Below are 13,898 nucleotides of genomic sequence, written 5' to 3' on the forward strand. Positions count from 1 at the left end.
CGACACGAGGCGGGCGGCCCGCGGCGCCTCTTCCCGCGTGGCCCCGGCCCCCGCATGGGCCGCCTCGCCGTGGCCGGGGCCCACCGCTTCTCCCCCACCAGCCCTCTGCCACTTGCTCAGAATCAGCGGAGTTCGCACCCCCTTCCCCTCTTGCCAAACACGCTGCCCCAGGCAACAATAAATAAGGTTATTTATACAGGCGTTTAAAAAAGACACGCACACACACACGCCCCCCCCCCCGTTGTCAGTGTGCTGGCGATGAGGAAGCGACTCAGCTGATGTTGGTGAGACGGGTGCGGAGCGGCCGGCTCTCGCGAGGCGTGTCGGGGCCGCCCCAGGTGCCCCCCGGGGACAGAAGAACGCAGTGATGCCACGGGGCGCCCCTCCACGGACAAATTACACGGAGGGCTGTGGGGGGCGCACAGGGCGGGAGACATGGTGCTGTCCTACCTGTGCGGGGGAGATTACACGGGAGGGTGGGCCTGTATTGTTTGTGGAGGCCTGCCTTTGGACTCGGAGGCCTGGCGAGAGCAAGATGGAGAGACGGCCCAGGATGCTGGGGCTGGGGGTCCTCACCGGGTGACACGCACGCACAGAGCGGCCTCCCTTTCCGGAGCAGAGCTGAATTCCGCGCGGCTGCTCTGGTCCCCCCGGGAGCCTTCCGGCGGGCCTGGCGTGCCAGGACGGCCGCGACTCCCACGGCAGCCTCACGCACGCAGGCGTGTGCACCTGTACACTCACACGCAGCCGGAGGGGCTTGTGTCCTGGAGGCGGGGGGAGAAGGTCTGTGCACAATCCATCCCAGGGTGTCGCCCCCTCGGCGCGGCGGACCCGCCAGGCGACCGTGCGGCGCACGGGACATTCACGATGGGAGATGAAACACGGCGACGAGCAGCAGCATTCGGTGTAAACAGCGAGGACGGAAGTGGGGCGTGTGCCCCCCCTCTCGCCCCCCTCCCCAAGAGGGGGCCCGGCTCTGTGGCGCATCAGACCCTCCAGAGAAGCAGGTGGTTCGTGCTGTCGTCCCGTCCCACCGTCTCACTGCTGTTGGTGAGCCGGAAGTCTTCGTAGCCATCTCCGCCGCTGATCACAAGCATCTTGGACTTGGCTGGCCGGTGCCGCACCGAGTCCCGCTTCTCCAGGTCGCTGGATTTTTCCACACCTGGGAGGGCAGGAAGGGACATGTCACGAGCGGAGCCGGCTAGAGCCGGGGGTCAGACTAGATGACCCAGGACACCCCTTCTGACTCGCTCTGTTTCTATGTTTCCAGTAGCTTTTGCAATCTTCTTTGCCGAGGTAACCCAAATGCCACGGCTGGAACCCAAGTGCCCATGCGGTCTAAGCTGCCGTATCAAAAGTGCAGTTGAGATGAAAATCTTATTATTTATGACAGAATAAAAACCTTCAGGGTGGGAGCCCTTTTAAAAGGGCAAGCAGCGTGCCTACAGCATCACCCCATTTTCACTAGAAACCGGGCTTCCTCAAACTGGTGCCCTCCAGAGGTTTCAAACTGCAACACAGCCCACCGGTCCTCATGGCTCAGGCTGTTTCGAGTTAATGCTCAAAACATCTGCAGGGCACCAGGCTGGGAAAAGTGCTGTAATGACCCATCTCACGCTTCCAGGTGGGCTTCCAAACACTCACTGGAATAGAAAAGCCGGGATCCTGGAGGAATTTCATCATGGGTGAGCAACCTGGTGCCCATGGGCACCAGCAAACCTTTGCACCCCGTTCTTGGTGTCCATGGAAACGGGATCGCTTCAAAGCAAAGTGTCTTTAGTGGGTCCCCTCCTCTTTTCCCATGAATTTCACACGTGGGCCTCACATGGGCCTCACAAATTATATTTTATATATTTATTTTATATTGTTAATTTTAATTTTATGTTGTTATTTTTGTATTTTATTGTATTTTATTGTGTTTGTAAGCCGCCCTGAGGCTTCGGCAAGGGGCGGCATAGAAATGTTCTAATCATCATCATCATCATCATCATCATCATCATCATCATCATCATCATCTATACATCTGCAGTCCTGCACAGCTCGTGTCGGAAACGTCAGCTGGCCTGTACCAGCTTCCCAAAGCTGGCGTTACACAAGAGGCAGCTCTTTCCCAGCTCACTTCAAAAGCCGAAGACGCCCTCTCTCGCGGCCCCCCGTCCCTGCCTCACCTCCGCCGAGGCCCCACCAACCCACCTGGGTCCTTGGGCAAGGGAAAGAGGATGTCGAAGCCGTCCGGCAGCTCGATGGTCGTGAGGAACCGGACGTGGCCCGTGTGTCCCTGGGAAAGGCCCACCGGCAGGGGCAGGGCCTTCAGGGCGCCGGGGCTGGCCGCGATGGAGAGCGTCAGCACCACGCCGGCGCTGGTGCCGATCCAGAGCAGGTCCTTGCAGGCCAGGAGGGCGGTGATGCGCAGGCAGGCGGACTTGTGTTGCCGAATGATGGCGTCGGACCCTGTGGAGGGCGGCAGGAGAGCTCAGTGGCCGGAGGCAGCCACGCGTGGGTCCAGAGGCCCGGGGTGGCCTCAAGCGCCAGCCAGGTGGGGCGGTGGCGCCGTGGGGCCCCGTCTGGGGGACACTCCGCCACGATATTCTCCTGCCCCCTGGAGCAGGCGCACCGTCGTGTTGGAGAAGGCGGGCAAAATGATCCGGGGGCTCAGCAGCTCCCCTGTGAGGAGCGGCCGGAACAACAGGGACTGTTCAGCTCGGAGGAAGGGGAGACACGATGGAGTTTGCTAAAATGATGCCCGGCGTGGAGAAAGCGGAGCGGAGACCTTTTTCCTTCTCTCTTGTAACACTCAGACCCAAAGGGGGCATCACATGAAGCTGATCGGGGGGGGGGAGGGGGGATTCAGGAAGTCCATCTTCACAGAGAGTACAGGTAAACTACGGAATCTGCTGCCACGGGACGCGGTGATGGCCCCCAATTTGGAGGCTTTCAAAGGGGGCTGGGCATGTTCATGGAGGAGGCGGCCATCTGTGGCCACTAGCCCTGCTGGCCACATGCTCCCTCCTTCACCCGCCTGCAGGCCCCCATTGCTAAGGAGCTGGGTGGGGGGGGGTCTTGCACCCCTCTGCTAGAGGGGACCTGGGCAGCTGGTCTGCCACCATGCACATGGAGCGCTGTCCTGATCCTGCACGGGCTTCTCACGCGTTCCTGTGTGCCCACGGCGTTGCCGTCCGGCCCACGGCAGGGGGGCTGCTCCACTTTAGGAGCCAACTTCCCCCACAGACCAGCTCCACGCAAGGAGCGCTGGCAGCCATCGCTGGGACGGGCTGCAGGGATCTCTCTGGCCAGCCGGGCCTTGATTGGAATGGGCCCATTCGGCAGGAGAAGCGGCAGGGAGACCGCGCCGTTCCCAGCCTCCCTCTAGCCGTGGTGGGTGGCGTGTGGTCCTTGCCCGTGGGCGAGAAAGCCACGCAGATGAGGAATACTGTCCGGGTGGGGGCAGAGAGTTCAGGCTGAGAGGCCCACCTGGAGATCTCATGGCCAAAGGGTTGATCCCCCTCCTCCAAAAGGGGGTGCAGTGGGATGACGGAAGCCCCACCATCAGGGTGGGAGCAAAAAGGGGTCCTTTTAGGAGCCCTGGGATTTCAACAATTCACCTCCTGCAGGCAAGACGACAACGGACCCTGTACTAGGAGACCTGGGGATGTAAAGTTTGTGCTTCAGTGCTCTTCCTATAGTCTTTGCTGCCATCCCTCTGAAAGCCCCTGATGGACGTGCGTCCGTGGGTATTTCTTATTCCTGGCAGCATGTGGAGGCCTCCCCCTTTTCTTCTTTGTACCTGCTGGGGCCACCCCAGATGTCTGTCCCGTGAGCCGGCACTTGAACCAGCGGCTGTCGCTTCTGCATGCCTCCCTTCCTCAAGGAGGGGGGGCCCCAGGGGACAGCGAAAGGGGCCTTCCCCCCCACGATGGCCCGGCGAGGCCCGGCAGGCGTGCAGGCAGAGTCCCGCTGGGCTTCGCGGCAGAGTGAAGGCTCAAATCCCGACTTCCCCAGCCTAAGCCCGATGCTCTGCCCAATATGCCAGGGGTGGGCGATTTATGGCCTGCGTGCGGCTCACGCCACCCCACAAAGCGGCTCCCCCCTCAAAACCAAAATGGCACGCTGTAGCGGAGACAGAGAGCTTGCCAACAGGCCAAATCGGTCAGCTTCCGCACTTCCGAGTGCCCGGGGCTTGTGTTTTCTCTCTCCCCACGTGGGTCCCGGTGGGGGAGTCCGGGGTGCAAGGATGGCCCCGGACCTCCTGTGGCTGCCGGCTCCCACGGCACGCACCGGCCCGCAGCTCAGGGCTCCTGCGTGGCGAGGGCTCCTAGCGAAAGCCCCCGAAGGCAAACCCAAGGGCACTTTCCACGCACGTGTCTCGTGCAGTTTCAACCTGCTGCCAGAAATGTCCCCCTGCATTTATTCTGGATGTCTACTGCCCCTCTTAAAAAGCTTAAAGTCCGGGAACGAGCCCCCGTTTTGCAGGTTGAACATCCCGGTTCCACTGCTGGCTCCTCTTGGGAGACCCTGGAGAAACACTGCCGGTGGACACTAAACACGCCGGGCTAGCTAGACAGAAGGTCTGAGCAGGGCGAAGGCAGGTTTCGAATCCCCTGTGATGCGCGCGGGAGGGAGGACTCGCGGAGGAGCGAGGGGGACGGACCAGGCCGGGGGGAAGCAGAATCCCCAGCCGCCCCCCCGCCCCGGCGGCAAGCGGGGCTCTGGGAGCCAGGCCACGACGCAGCCAGGAGTCCTCCGGACGGTCGCCGCCGAGCGCCCCGCCGTACCTGCCAACATCTTGTGCACGGGCGGGGTGACGTCCACTTCCGCCAGCTGGTCGTGGCTGGCCGGGTGGTAGAGCCGCACCTGGGCGCTGCCTTGCAGGGTGATCCAGACGCCCACGACGGAGCTCGCCATGCAGGTCACGCTGCGGGTGCCGTCCTGCCCGATGTGGAAGGAGTGCTGCAAAGGCGAGGGAAGGGGCCGGTCGGGCTGGGAGGGGCCGACGGAGGCCGGCCCTGGGAAGCGGGGGGCCCCCTCGTCCGGCGGTACCGGGCGTCAGGGACCCAGAGCGGGCTCGGAGACGAGGTGCCGCGGCGAGAACCGTCTGGCCGGGTCAGCTCCTCAGACTTCCCTTCCCCTCTCGCCCAAGATAGTTCCCGAGCGGGCACGGCGGGGGATGCACAGCCTCCACACCTGAAGGTGCCCTCACCCTTGTCGAATCAGCGGCAGCGACCACCATTTACATTTCTCAGGATGCCCTGGGGCATTGTGATGACGGGGCATGATGGGAAAACGGAACCGCAGCTGCCCCAAAATGGAATTGAAGCAGGGGCCAGGGGCCCGAGGGCACCGAAGAGACTTGGGTTTTGCCAGAATCCTTCCTAAAAGCATCGATCTGTTCGTTAATTATGTTTTCATAGCACTCAATAGCTGAAGCTCTCAGAAAGCGGCTGCTAAGTGGAACCTGGTCCAGCTTTCTGGAAAAGCCCCAGATGTTTCTGTTGGAGGATGCGGACACGGAGCGTGGATCGGTTCGTGCAGCCGCAGCCAAACGGGATCCTTGCCCCCGAGCAGCTAGCAGGGAGAGAACAGCCAGCTGGCCAGGGAGGTAATTGGTACCCCTTGCGAGGGGGAGCGGGCCCCTAAAGAGGTGAGGCTCCTCCTGAGGAAGCCCTCCCTGGGCCTGGAAGAGCCACATCATTTCAGGCCAATGCCAAATTCCCCCCGCCTGGGCAAGCTCGATGAGCAGGGGGTGGCCAACCACTCTGGCCATGCTTGGATGGAGCAGATAACCCGGGTCCGTTTCAACCGGGGTTCGGGCCTGGTTTGGGCACAGGAGTGGCTTTGGCCACCTTGCACGGAGACCCCTGCCGGGAGCGAGACAGGGAGCATGGCCTGGCTCTTGCCCCGGATCTCTCAGAGGTCTCAAAACCACCAACCGTGGAGTCCTTCCGGGGCAGCTGTCTGAGCTGGGAGTGGGGCGCTGGCACTGCTCCAGCGTGGCCAGCCGGCCGGCCCCGGGAGGGAGTGCTAGGGGAACTGGCCCAGCCCAGTAGATGCACCAGAGCAGGGCTGCTTCATGAGTTTTTGTCCCCCGTGTCGGCTGCCATCAACATGGAACTGCGGACTGGGATCTTCTGGAGCTCTGGAGAGGGCTAACGCCTCAGGCTGGGCCCAGGAAGGGGGCCGAGTCCGGAGGGCGAGGGGCTCCATTCGTACCTCCTGCTGCAGTGTGGACGGGTTGAGGACGAGGATCCGATTCTGGCATCCGCACCACAAGCGCCCCCCCACAGCGGCCATCTTGGTGATGGGGCTGCCCGGAGAGCCCAAGGAGAGGGATTTGGAGTTCTGGGAGTCCCAGAAGCGTCCTGTGTGGAGGGAAACGGGGAGGGGGAAACACGGAGTCAGCCTTTCGCTTCTCCCATCAGACATGGAGTGCGCCCACCCTCAGTTGCAGTGCTGAGACCCCGGTGAGGACGGATGGGAGCGTGCAGCAGGCTTCGATTTTGCTCCAGATTCACGCTGGATCAACACAGCCCTTCCTCTTGAGGGCTGGAGACCAGGGATGCGCCCCCTGCTGCAGACACAATCCAGATTAGGTTCTCACAACACAAGTTCCTGGGGAAAGCGCTTGCACCAGATTCAGCTCAGCTCTGAGGGGCTACCTTGGATTTTGAATGGTTTTCCTTTCCAGCCAGGTGAGGGAAGCAGTCCCCCCTCCCCCCCCCGCAAGTAAAACCTCCGTTACGTCCAAACAATTTACCTGCTTCTCTCTGGTAGGCAACGAGCTCTCCATTGGCCAGCGATACGAACACCTGGTTGTCAAGGTACCTGTGGGAAAGCAACGGCTCCAGAGCATCAGCCGGAAGCACAGTGAGATGAGAGGAACTGCAAAGGACTAAAGCGAAACCGGGCCACCTTTGTTCATACTGTTACGATGACACCTCATTTTTCTAAAAATCTTAATATGTAGCTGGGGAGAGGCAGGCTAAAAGAGGCACTCCCTTTGACCTGAGCAATGGAAACGGACCCATCCAGAGCAGCAAGAACCCCGGAAGCAAGGGCTACCTCCACCTGGATGCCGGAGATGGAGTAATTTGGAGTACACGTGTCTTTGCCTCCATCGATTTACCTGCAGCTGCTGCAGAGGGGCGGATCCGCACCTGCCCTGAAGTAAATGCAGCAAGTGCCTCTTTCTACTACTAACCAAGGAGCAAAGTCACCTACAGGCACAGAGGTAGTTTACCTGTATTCAGGCTGCAACCTTTTAACAGAAGGCTAGGCTTCACAGGACTGAATGCTCCTTGATACAAAAATCCAAGTGCATAATTTCATTTATTTCTTAAAATATATTCTGGTTTGGCTAGTCATACAAGGGGCAGAGCACCTACAGTCACCATCACTTGCAAATCTCATTGGGCCACCTTTGAACTTTGCATGCATCTTCAACCATATGGACTAGAAACTTGATTTAAAACACAACTGAAACCCAGGCAGCTTTCAGGAAGCTGGCGTCTTGGCCTACTGCTACAGTCTGTGTTTGAGTGCACCCCAAGTACAGTAGCATGACACTTACAAAACGCAAGTCACGGAGGCTGCGTGTTGCATCTTCATGCTATTCTTCCGGTTGCGGATATTGTCTGAGGACTGGTAGACGTGGATGCTGCAACGCAGAAAGAATGGAGAGGCGTGAGGCGCCGCCTGGTTCAGCGGCCACCAGAGGGGCCGACCTGGCATGCACTACTAGTGAAATGCAGCTTCTTTGGAGCGAGGCCGTTTTGGTTTTCGGGGTTCAGCGGCTGCTCCTTCCCTCTGCGTGGGAGAATGTCTTGGAACATTCCGTGACCACGCAGCAGCCCAGCTTGAGAGCCTGCTTCGTGCTTCTGACCTATCAGCTGGGGAGGGGAAAGGAGGCCATTCTCCGAACCAGTGCCAGGGCCTGGTCACCTACCAGCCGTCCTCGGTCCCCAGCCACATGGAGCTCTGATAGGCCTCGGGGTCGATGCTCAGCAGGTCTTCCAGGCTGCCCCTGGTGAACGACCCTCGGCTCGACCGCCGCATCGCCCGCCCGTCCATGGGGCTCTCGCTGTTTCTATTCTGGGCAAAGGTGGGGGCGACGGGAAGGAAGCCCGAAGGGTCCTGCTCTTCCTCGGAGCTGGTGGTCTCAGCTGTCGCATCTTTACAGCTCGGCATCTCCTCATCTGCCGGATGAGACAGAAACACGTGACTTCCAGGCAGAGATCTTCTAGGAACTGCATTTATTAGCACAGCAAATATGCATAAAATATGGACTGAGGTTCACAAGCATTTTTCCAGCTCACGATGGATCTATGTGACATGCACATGGTGGGCATGTCGTGAGTGGAGCCAGCTGGAGCCTGGGGTCAGACTAGATGGCCTGGGAGACCCCTTCTAACTCTCTCTGTTTCTATGTTACTTCTGAACTCAGAAATTAAAATTAAAGAGATGGCCTCTGCCTGGAAGCTTATCGTAACTTGTTTTTCAAAACTATTGCAGTTCATCAGAAAGAAGAACCAGCGGGTCCTAAATTGGATCGAGACAGAACTTCCCCTGGAAGCAAAAATGGCAAAACTGAAGCGGTCACATTTTGGACAATCATGGGAAGCCCAGACTCCCTGATGGAAACCCAGCTCAGGAAAGTCGAACTTGAAAGAAGACAACCAAATATGGTCAGTCCCATAAAAAGAAGCCACATCCTTGAATTTACAACTGCTGAGGAGGCCTTCATGGGCAGGACATTTTGGAGAGCTTAAATCCATAGGGTCACCCTAAGTCAGAGGCGACTTGATGGCATGGGGCAACTGGAAAATTCACCCCATTAATCATGAAATTACTGGGTTAAAATGCCATGCCTTCTACTTGGACGTAAGCTTTCTTCACCACAGTGAAAGTGAAAATGGGACAATTTCAGGACTGACGGTTCCCACTTCTACCTACCCACCCATTAAGGAGTGCCTGTGTCCATATCTGCCCCTCCTGCCCCTTGAGATCGGGGGCAGAGGCCCTTCTCCAGGAACCCTCCGTGAAAGGTATTAGGAGGGCGAGTACCCGGAGGAGGGCCTTCTCTGCGGTGGCGCCCCATCTATGGAATGCGCTCCCCAGAGAGGTCCGCCTGGTGCCGTCGTTATTTGCTTTTCAGTGCCAGGCCAAGACCTTTTTATTTAAATGTTATTTTAATTGTTGATGTTATTTATTGATTTTAAAATTTAGCCAGGGTGTCTCCAGTATTTTATGCATTTGTATGGATTCTATTTATTTATGATTGGAAGCCGCCCCGAGGCTTATAGGAATGGGGTGGCATAGAAGTTCTCCAAATAAATAAATAATAAAATTAATAAGATTTGGACAAGAGGTCCTTCTAATTGAGCCATCCCTCAAGGAGGTGCGAGGGATTGCAAACGGAAGAAGGGTCTTTTCGGTGGCTGCCCCCATTTATGGAATACGTTCCCTGGAAAGATTTGCAAACATCACTCTCTTTCTTGCACCAGGCAAAAACAGTATATGCTGCCAATACGATATGGTGAACTAAATTTGTAAATTATTTGCTGTTACATGTCATTGTGGCATCATTTTAAAGAACGCTCATAAAAATGGGACTAAACCAGGAGGTTCTGAGCTTCTTTCATCCCGAGGGCCAACATTTGGGAGAAATATTGTAGGGAGACAATGGGGAAAAGAGGAAGACAAAAGGGACTGCCCCCCCCCCCCCAAAAAAGAGGGGCAAAAGAAGCAAAGAATTCCTGCATATTTTAGCTTACAGGTTTTCCTACTAGAAACTGTCTTTGGAGAGGCATTTTGGACTTTTAGAATGGGAAAAATACAGATAATTGGCTAGAGAAACAGGACTTCGTATAGATGTAAATATGTTTTTAAGTTATCATAAATAGAAAAAAATGTGGGGGCTGACCCAGCAGGTCTGATGTTTCTGATGATGGGTGTTGTTTTTAGTTTTCTTTTGTTTTAGGGTTATTTTGAATAAAACTTATTATAAAAAAATAATAGAATGGAAAAAATACTGCACAAAACCCAGGACTTCATCAAAAGATGGGTGACCAGAGAAAAACGGATGGAGTCCATCTGGGAATTCCTGTGACCCGATGCAAAACCTCTCTATTTCTGACTGGTGCAACTTTCTCATGTTTTATCCATAATCTCAGCTCACATTAATCCATTAATTCTTTACTTCTCAATATGAATATTTCAATACATATCTAAATGCCAATTTTCTCTCAGAATATATGTATTGTCTCTAAGAACAGAGCCCTAATATTCCATGTAAAAAATATTTTTTTTTTTATTACTGTGAGCCAAGTAAGCAAAAGCTGCTATTGAGTTAACTATCTCTGGTCATTTGCAGCTTATAAAAATGTGTTTCTTAGGAAGGGAAGGGTAATAGAAGCCTATTTCTGTGTTTAAGCATTTCTTAACAACGTGCTCAAGATGCGGTGAAATTAATCTGTTAATCCAATTTGCTCCTAAAAGACAGAGAGTTGGGTTTGGAAGATGGTTGGGTCAAAGAAAATTCAGCAACAAAGGGCATGGGTCATGGGGGAGATGGGATGACCCTGGCTTTGGGCAAGCTCCTAGTCCTCATTGTGCGCACGCAAAGACTCCCCAAGGGATGGGCCAGGCGTTGCCCAGACAACTCACTTCCAAAGCTGGAGGAGATGGTGGAGTGGCTGGCCTGGCTCTGAAGGGTGCCGGACGGACTGGGTGAGGACTCCTCATCGGTGTCGTCGCTGTCAAAGGGAACAAGTTCCCGGTGGGCGCTGTCGACCGGCTCCGAGAGCTCCAGAGAGGACCCAGAAATGGAGATGTGCAGGCACTGCTGCGGCACCGGTTCTTCCAGGGCTGCGTGTGCAGGCTCCGAGGCCGGGCTGGCCAGGGACACGGGGCGCTCCCTGGGCAGGGCGATGTGCGGGATGCGGGGGAGAGAGAGAAGCATGGTTACGGGGTCTCATCCTGCGCCAAAGCACACACCGGGGCGGCAGGTGCTGCGAAGGCTGCAGAGCAGCGTCCCCATCGGCAGGATCGCGGGGGGACTGAGGAAGGATGCCTCCTTCCTGGCGTCCGAGCCTTCTGGGATTGGAAGGCCCCGTGAATTGGCTGATCGTGTCGCTCGGCTTCTAACCACAGCGGAGCGAAGGATGCCAACTTGCTGAAGTGGGATGGGGGACTCACAAAGGGCCCTGACGGAGGCACGAAGCTCTGCCTGACGCTGAATCAGATCTGCAGAGGAAGGCAGGATGCGCTCCAATGGAGCAAAGCTCAGGGAACCCAGGTTCAATTTGGATGCCAGGAAGCACTTCCTGACAGTGAGGACCCCGAGGGTGTGCAATGGGCTTCCACGGGAGGTGGTTGAGGCCCCATCGGTGCGGGTGTTCAAGGACAGGCTGGACATGCACATGGTGGGCATGTCGTGAGCGGAGCCAGCTGGAGCCAGGGTCAGACTAAAAAGGGACACCGCAGAGTCAGAAAAAGTGCCCCCCAAAAGGCTCGCAGGCTCGGCAGTTGCACTGTGAGGACAGGCCATGACAGCTGGGAAGGCAGGGCCGGGCACGGGTGGCATTCAGCGCCCCATGGGGCAAGTGAGAGGCAGGCATCTCTCTCCCCCTCCCATAACACGTGGCCCCAAAGGGGTCCTCCTGGAGAGCTGAGGCTTCCCGCACAGCCAAGCTATGGGGCTCATTCCCACAAGATGCCGCGATGGTCCCCAATCCGGATGGTGTGAAAGGGGGTTCAGCTGATCCTGAGGGCCACGCGCCACCTCCGGGATCAGAGGCTGCATGCCCACGGGCACCCGTTCTGCGGGGACGCGGGTGGGAGGGCGTGGGGGCTGTGGCGCGGCCCTCCTGCCTGTGCGCTGGCCCACCTTACCGGAATGCCCTCTTCAGGCCCGGCACCGAGGCGATGCAGAGGATCCGGGCCGAGCACACGGCGATGCAGGCCTCCACGATCGGCTCCTTCTGGATGCTCAGCAGGCAGACCTGCCCCACGTACCCGTCGCTGTTGCACACCCAGACCTCGTGGGCGTTCTCGGGGTTGCTGTGGCTGGGAGAGGCGCAGGAGAACTGGCGGGGAGCAAGGCAGACGGCCTCGCGCTTGAATGCCACGCACAGGGGCCGTGCCCACCCCGCGCGACTTCCCAGCTGGGAGGCCCCGCGCACGGCACGGCGCCACCTTCCCCAGCTTGGCGCCTGCCCCCCAAACCGTCTGCAATCCTCACGCTGCACAGCCTCCTGCGGAAACAGTGGCCAGGGAGCGAAGGCTGACCATCGGAACTGGATTTCCTCATCTTGCACCTACCTGCATGCCGCTCCTGGTCTTCATGATGGGGATCGCCTTCAGAAACTCCGGATCCAGGCAATTTTTGTTGGAAGCTGGAGATGGAAGCAAGAAAACGAATGGACGTAATGGTGGCTCTTTGCCACTGGATTGCAATTTGGTTCTCTGTGACCATCGGATGAGTTGCTTTGGTATCACGGGATGTTTGCAAAAATTTAACTGCCCACACAGGGTGCATAATGACAGCAAAAGAGCCATCTGAGGGGGACTTAAGCCTTGCCTCTTGTTCACCTACTTTGAATCTCCACCCGTTGAGAATGCACCTCGCTGGAAAAGAAGCACTAGCTGTGCCGGCACCCCAGTGTGTCCAGCCACGAGGGAGCAGAATCAGACCAGCCCGTGCCTGGGGGTGTTTTAGTTGGGCAGGAATAAGACCAGGAAGAGGACTGCAAATTAAACCTCTCTGTTGGGAGCCATCCCTAAAGCCCAATTCTCATACGGCTCAGAAGGGGAGATGCTGCTCCATTTCAAAAACACCCATGGTTCCTGCACATGGAAAATGAGCGCTGGTTGTGGGGAGGCGCAGAAATGAAATAAAGAATAATAACGATGATAAATAACTGGCATGTCAGGGTTGAGGAATGTAGGCAGGCCTATGCCTTGACATGCTATGTTTCTATATGCAGGGATTTTAGGCCTCGGCCTGCTATGTTTCCATGTGCAAGGATTTTAGGCCTCGGCCTGCTATGTTTCCATGTGCAGGGATTTTAGGGGGAGTGGCAGGTACATCCAACCCTGTCCTCACTCCTTGGTCTGGGAAGCACTTGTCAACTGGAGCCCCCCCCCCCCCACGCCATCTGGACCTCCTGAAAGGACAGGGTGGGGACCACTCACCCTGTGACGCTGAGCTTTGGAAGTTTTATCCGATCTGGGCCTTGCGCCGCGTGGCAAAGCCCATGTGTGTGATCGCTCGGAGACCACGAAGAAGAACAAGGGGTGTTACCTAATTTCTTCTTTGTGTCCTCAAAGGCTTGCTCAAAGCTATGGCGCGCATCCGGATTGGGGAACTCAAAGATGTACGACTCGGTGCCGTCGGCCTTGGTGGCGGTCAGCTCCATCTTGTTGGGCGGAAAGGACATGGAGAATGACAGCGACTGCTTCTCGGCCAGCTCGCGGTGGATGGAGGCCATGAGGTCCTTGATGACATCGTCCAGGTTCTGAGGCACGCAGAGAGGCACGGGCGTTAGGGGGGGGGGCGCCCCACGCTTTAGGGAGGATGGGCGCGTCATCAGAGAAACAGGGCCCTGACTCCCCACATTTCTCCAGCTGATTGATGGGGACGCTGCTGGGACGTGGCAAGGGCCTCGCATGATCCTGCCTGGATCGCGTAAGAGGGGAATTTTGCTTCTCCTGCCACGGTGGGATTGAGATCCGGCAACTCTGAAGTCACTATGACGGCCAAGGAGTAAGCCCATGTGTCTTACTGCTGAGCCAATTTTAAACATGGCTTCAAATTGCTGCCATGGCTGCTGGTTGTCATATTACAAGTTTCATAGCATTCTATGATTCTATTGTTCATACTGTCTTTATGGGTATTTTCTGTG

At 56.9% G+C, this 13,898-nt stretch overlaps 1 protein-coding gene across 1 annotated transcript in view; it reads right to left on the reverse strand.

Moving 5' to 3' along the window:
* Positions 1 to 536: 536 nt before the first annotated feature.
* The window catches only part of ARHGEF17 (Rho guanine nucleotide exchange factor 17), a 156,923-nt gene continuing 143,561 nt past the window's right edge, over positions 537 to 13,898 (reverse strand). The window contains exons 11-21 of the mRNA XM_044450176.1: positions 13,298 to 13,511; positions 12,316 to 12,389; positions 11,887 to 12,080; positions 10,660 to 10,910; positions 7,940 to 8,189; positions 7,565 to 7,651; positions 6,752 to 6,819; positions 6,208 to 6,356; positions 4,773 to 4,947; positions 2,194 to 2,451; positions 537 to 1,162 (exon numbers count right to left, since the gene is read on the reverse strand). Of these exons, the coding sequence (XP_044306111.1) occupies positions 987 to 1,162; positions 2,194 to 2,451; positions 4,773 to 4,947; positions 6,208 to 6,356; positions 6,752 to 6,819; positions 7,565 to 7,651; positions 7,940 to 8,189; positions 10,660 to 10,910; positions 11,887 to 12,080; positions 12,316 to 12,389; positions 13,298 to 13,511 (1,896 nt within the window). The 3' untranslated portion in view covers positions 537 to 986. The remainder of the gene's footprint in view (positions 1,163 to 2,193; positions 2,452 to 4,772; positions 4,948 to 6,207; positions 6,357 to 6,751; positions 6,820 to 7,564; positions 7,652 to 7,939; positions 8,190 to 10,659; positions 10,911 to 11,886; positions 12,081 to 12,315; positions 12,390 to 13,297; positions 13,512 to 13,898) is intronic.

The sequence above is a fragment of the Varanus komodoensis genome, unplaced genomic scaffold (genome assembly GCF_004798865.1).
Source record: "Varanus komodoensis strain SLA01 unplaced genomic scaffold, ASM479886v1 scaffold63, whole genome shotgun sequence".
Lineage (NCBI taxonomy): Eukaryota > Metazoa > Chordata > Lepidosauria > Squamata > Varanidae > Varanus > Varanus komodoensis.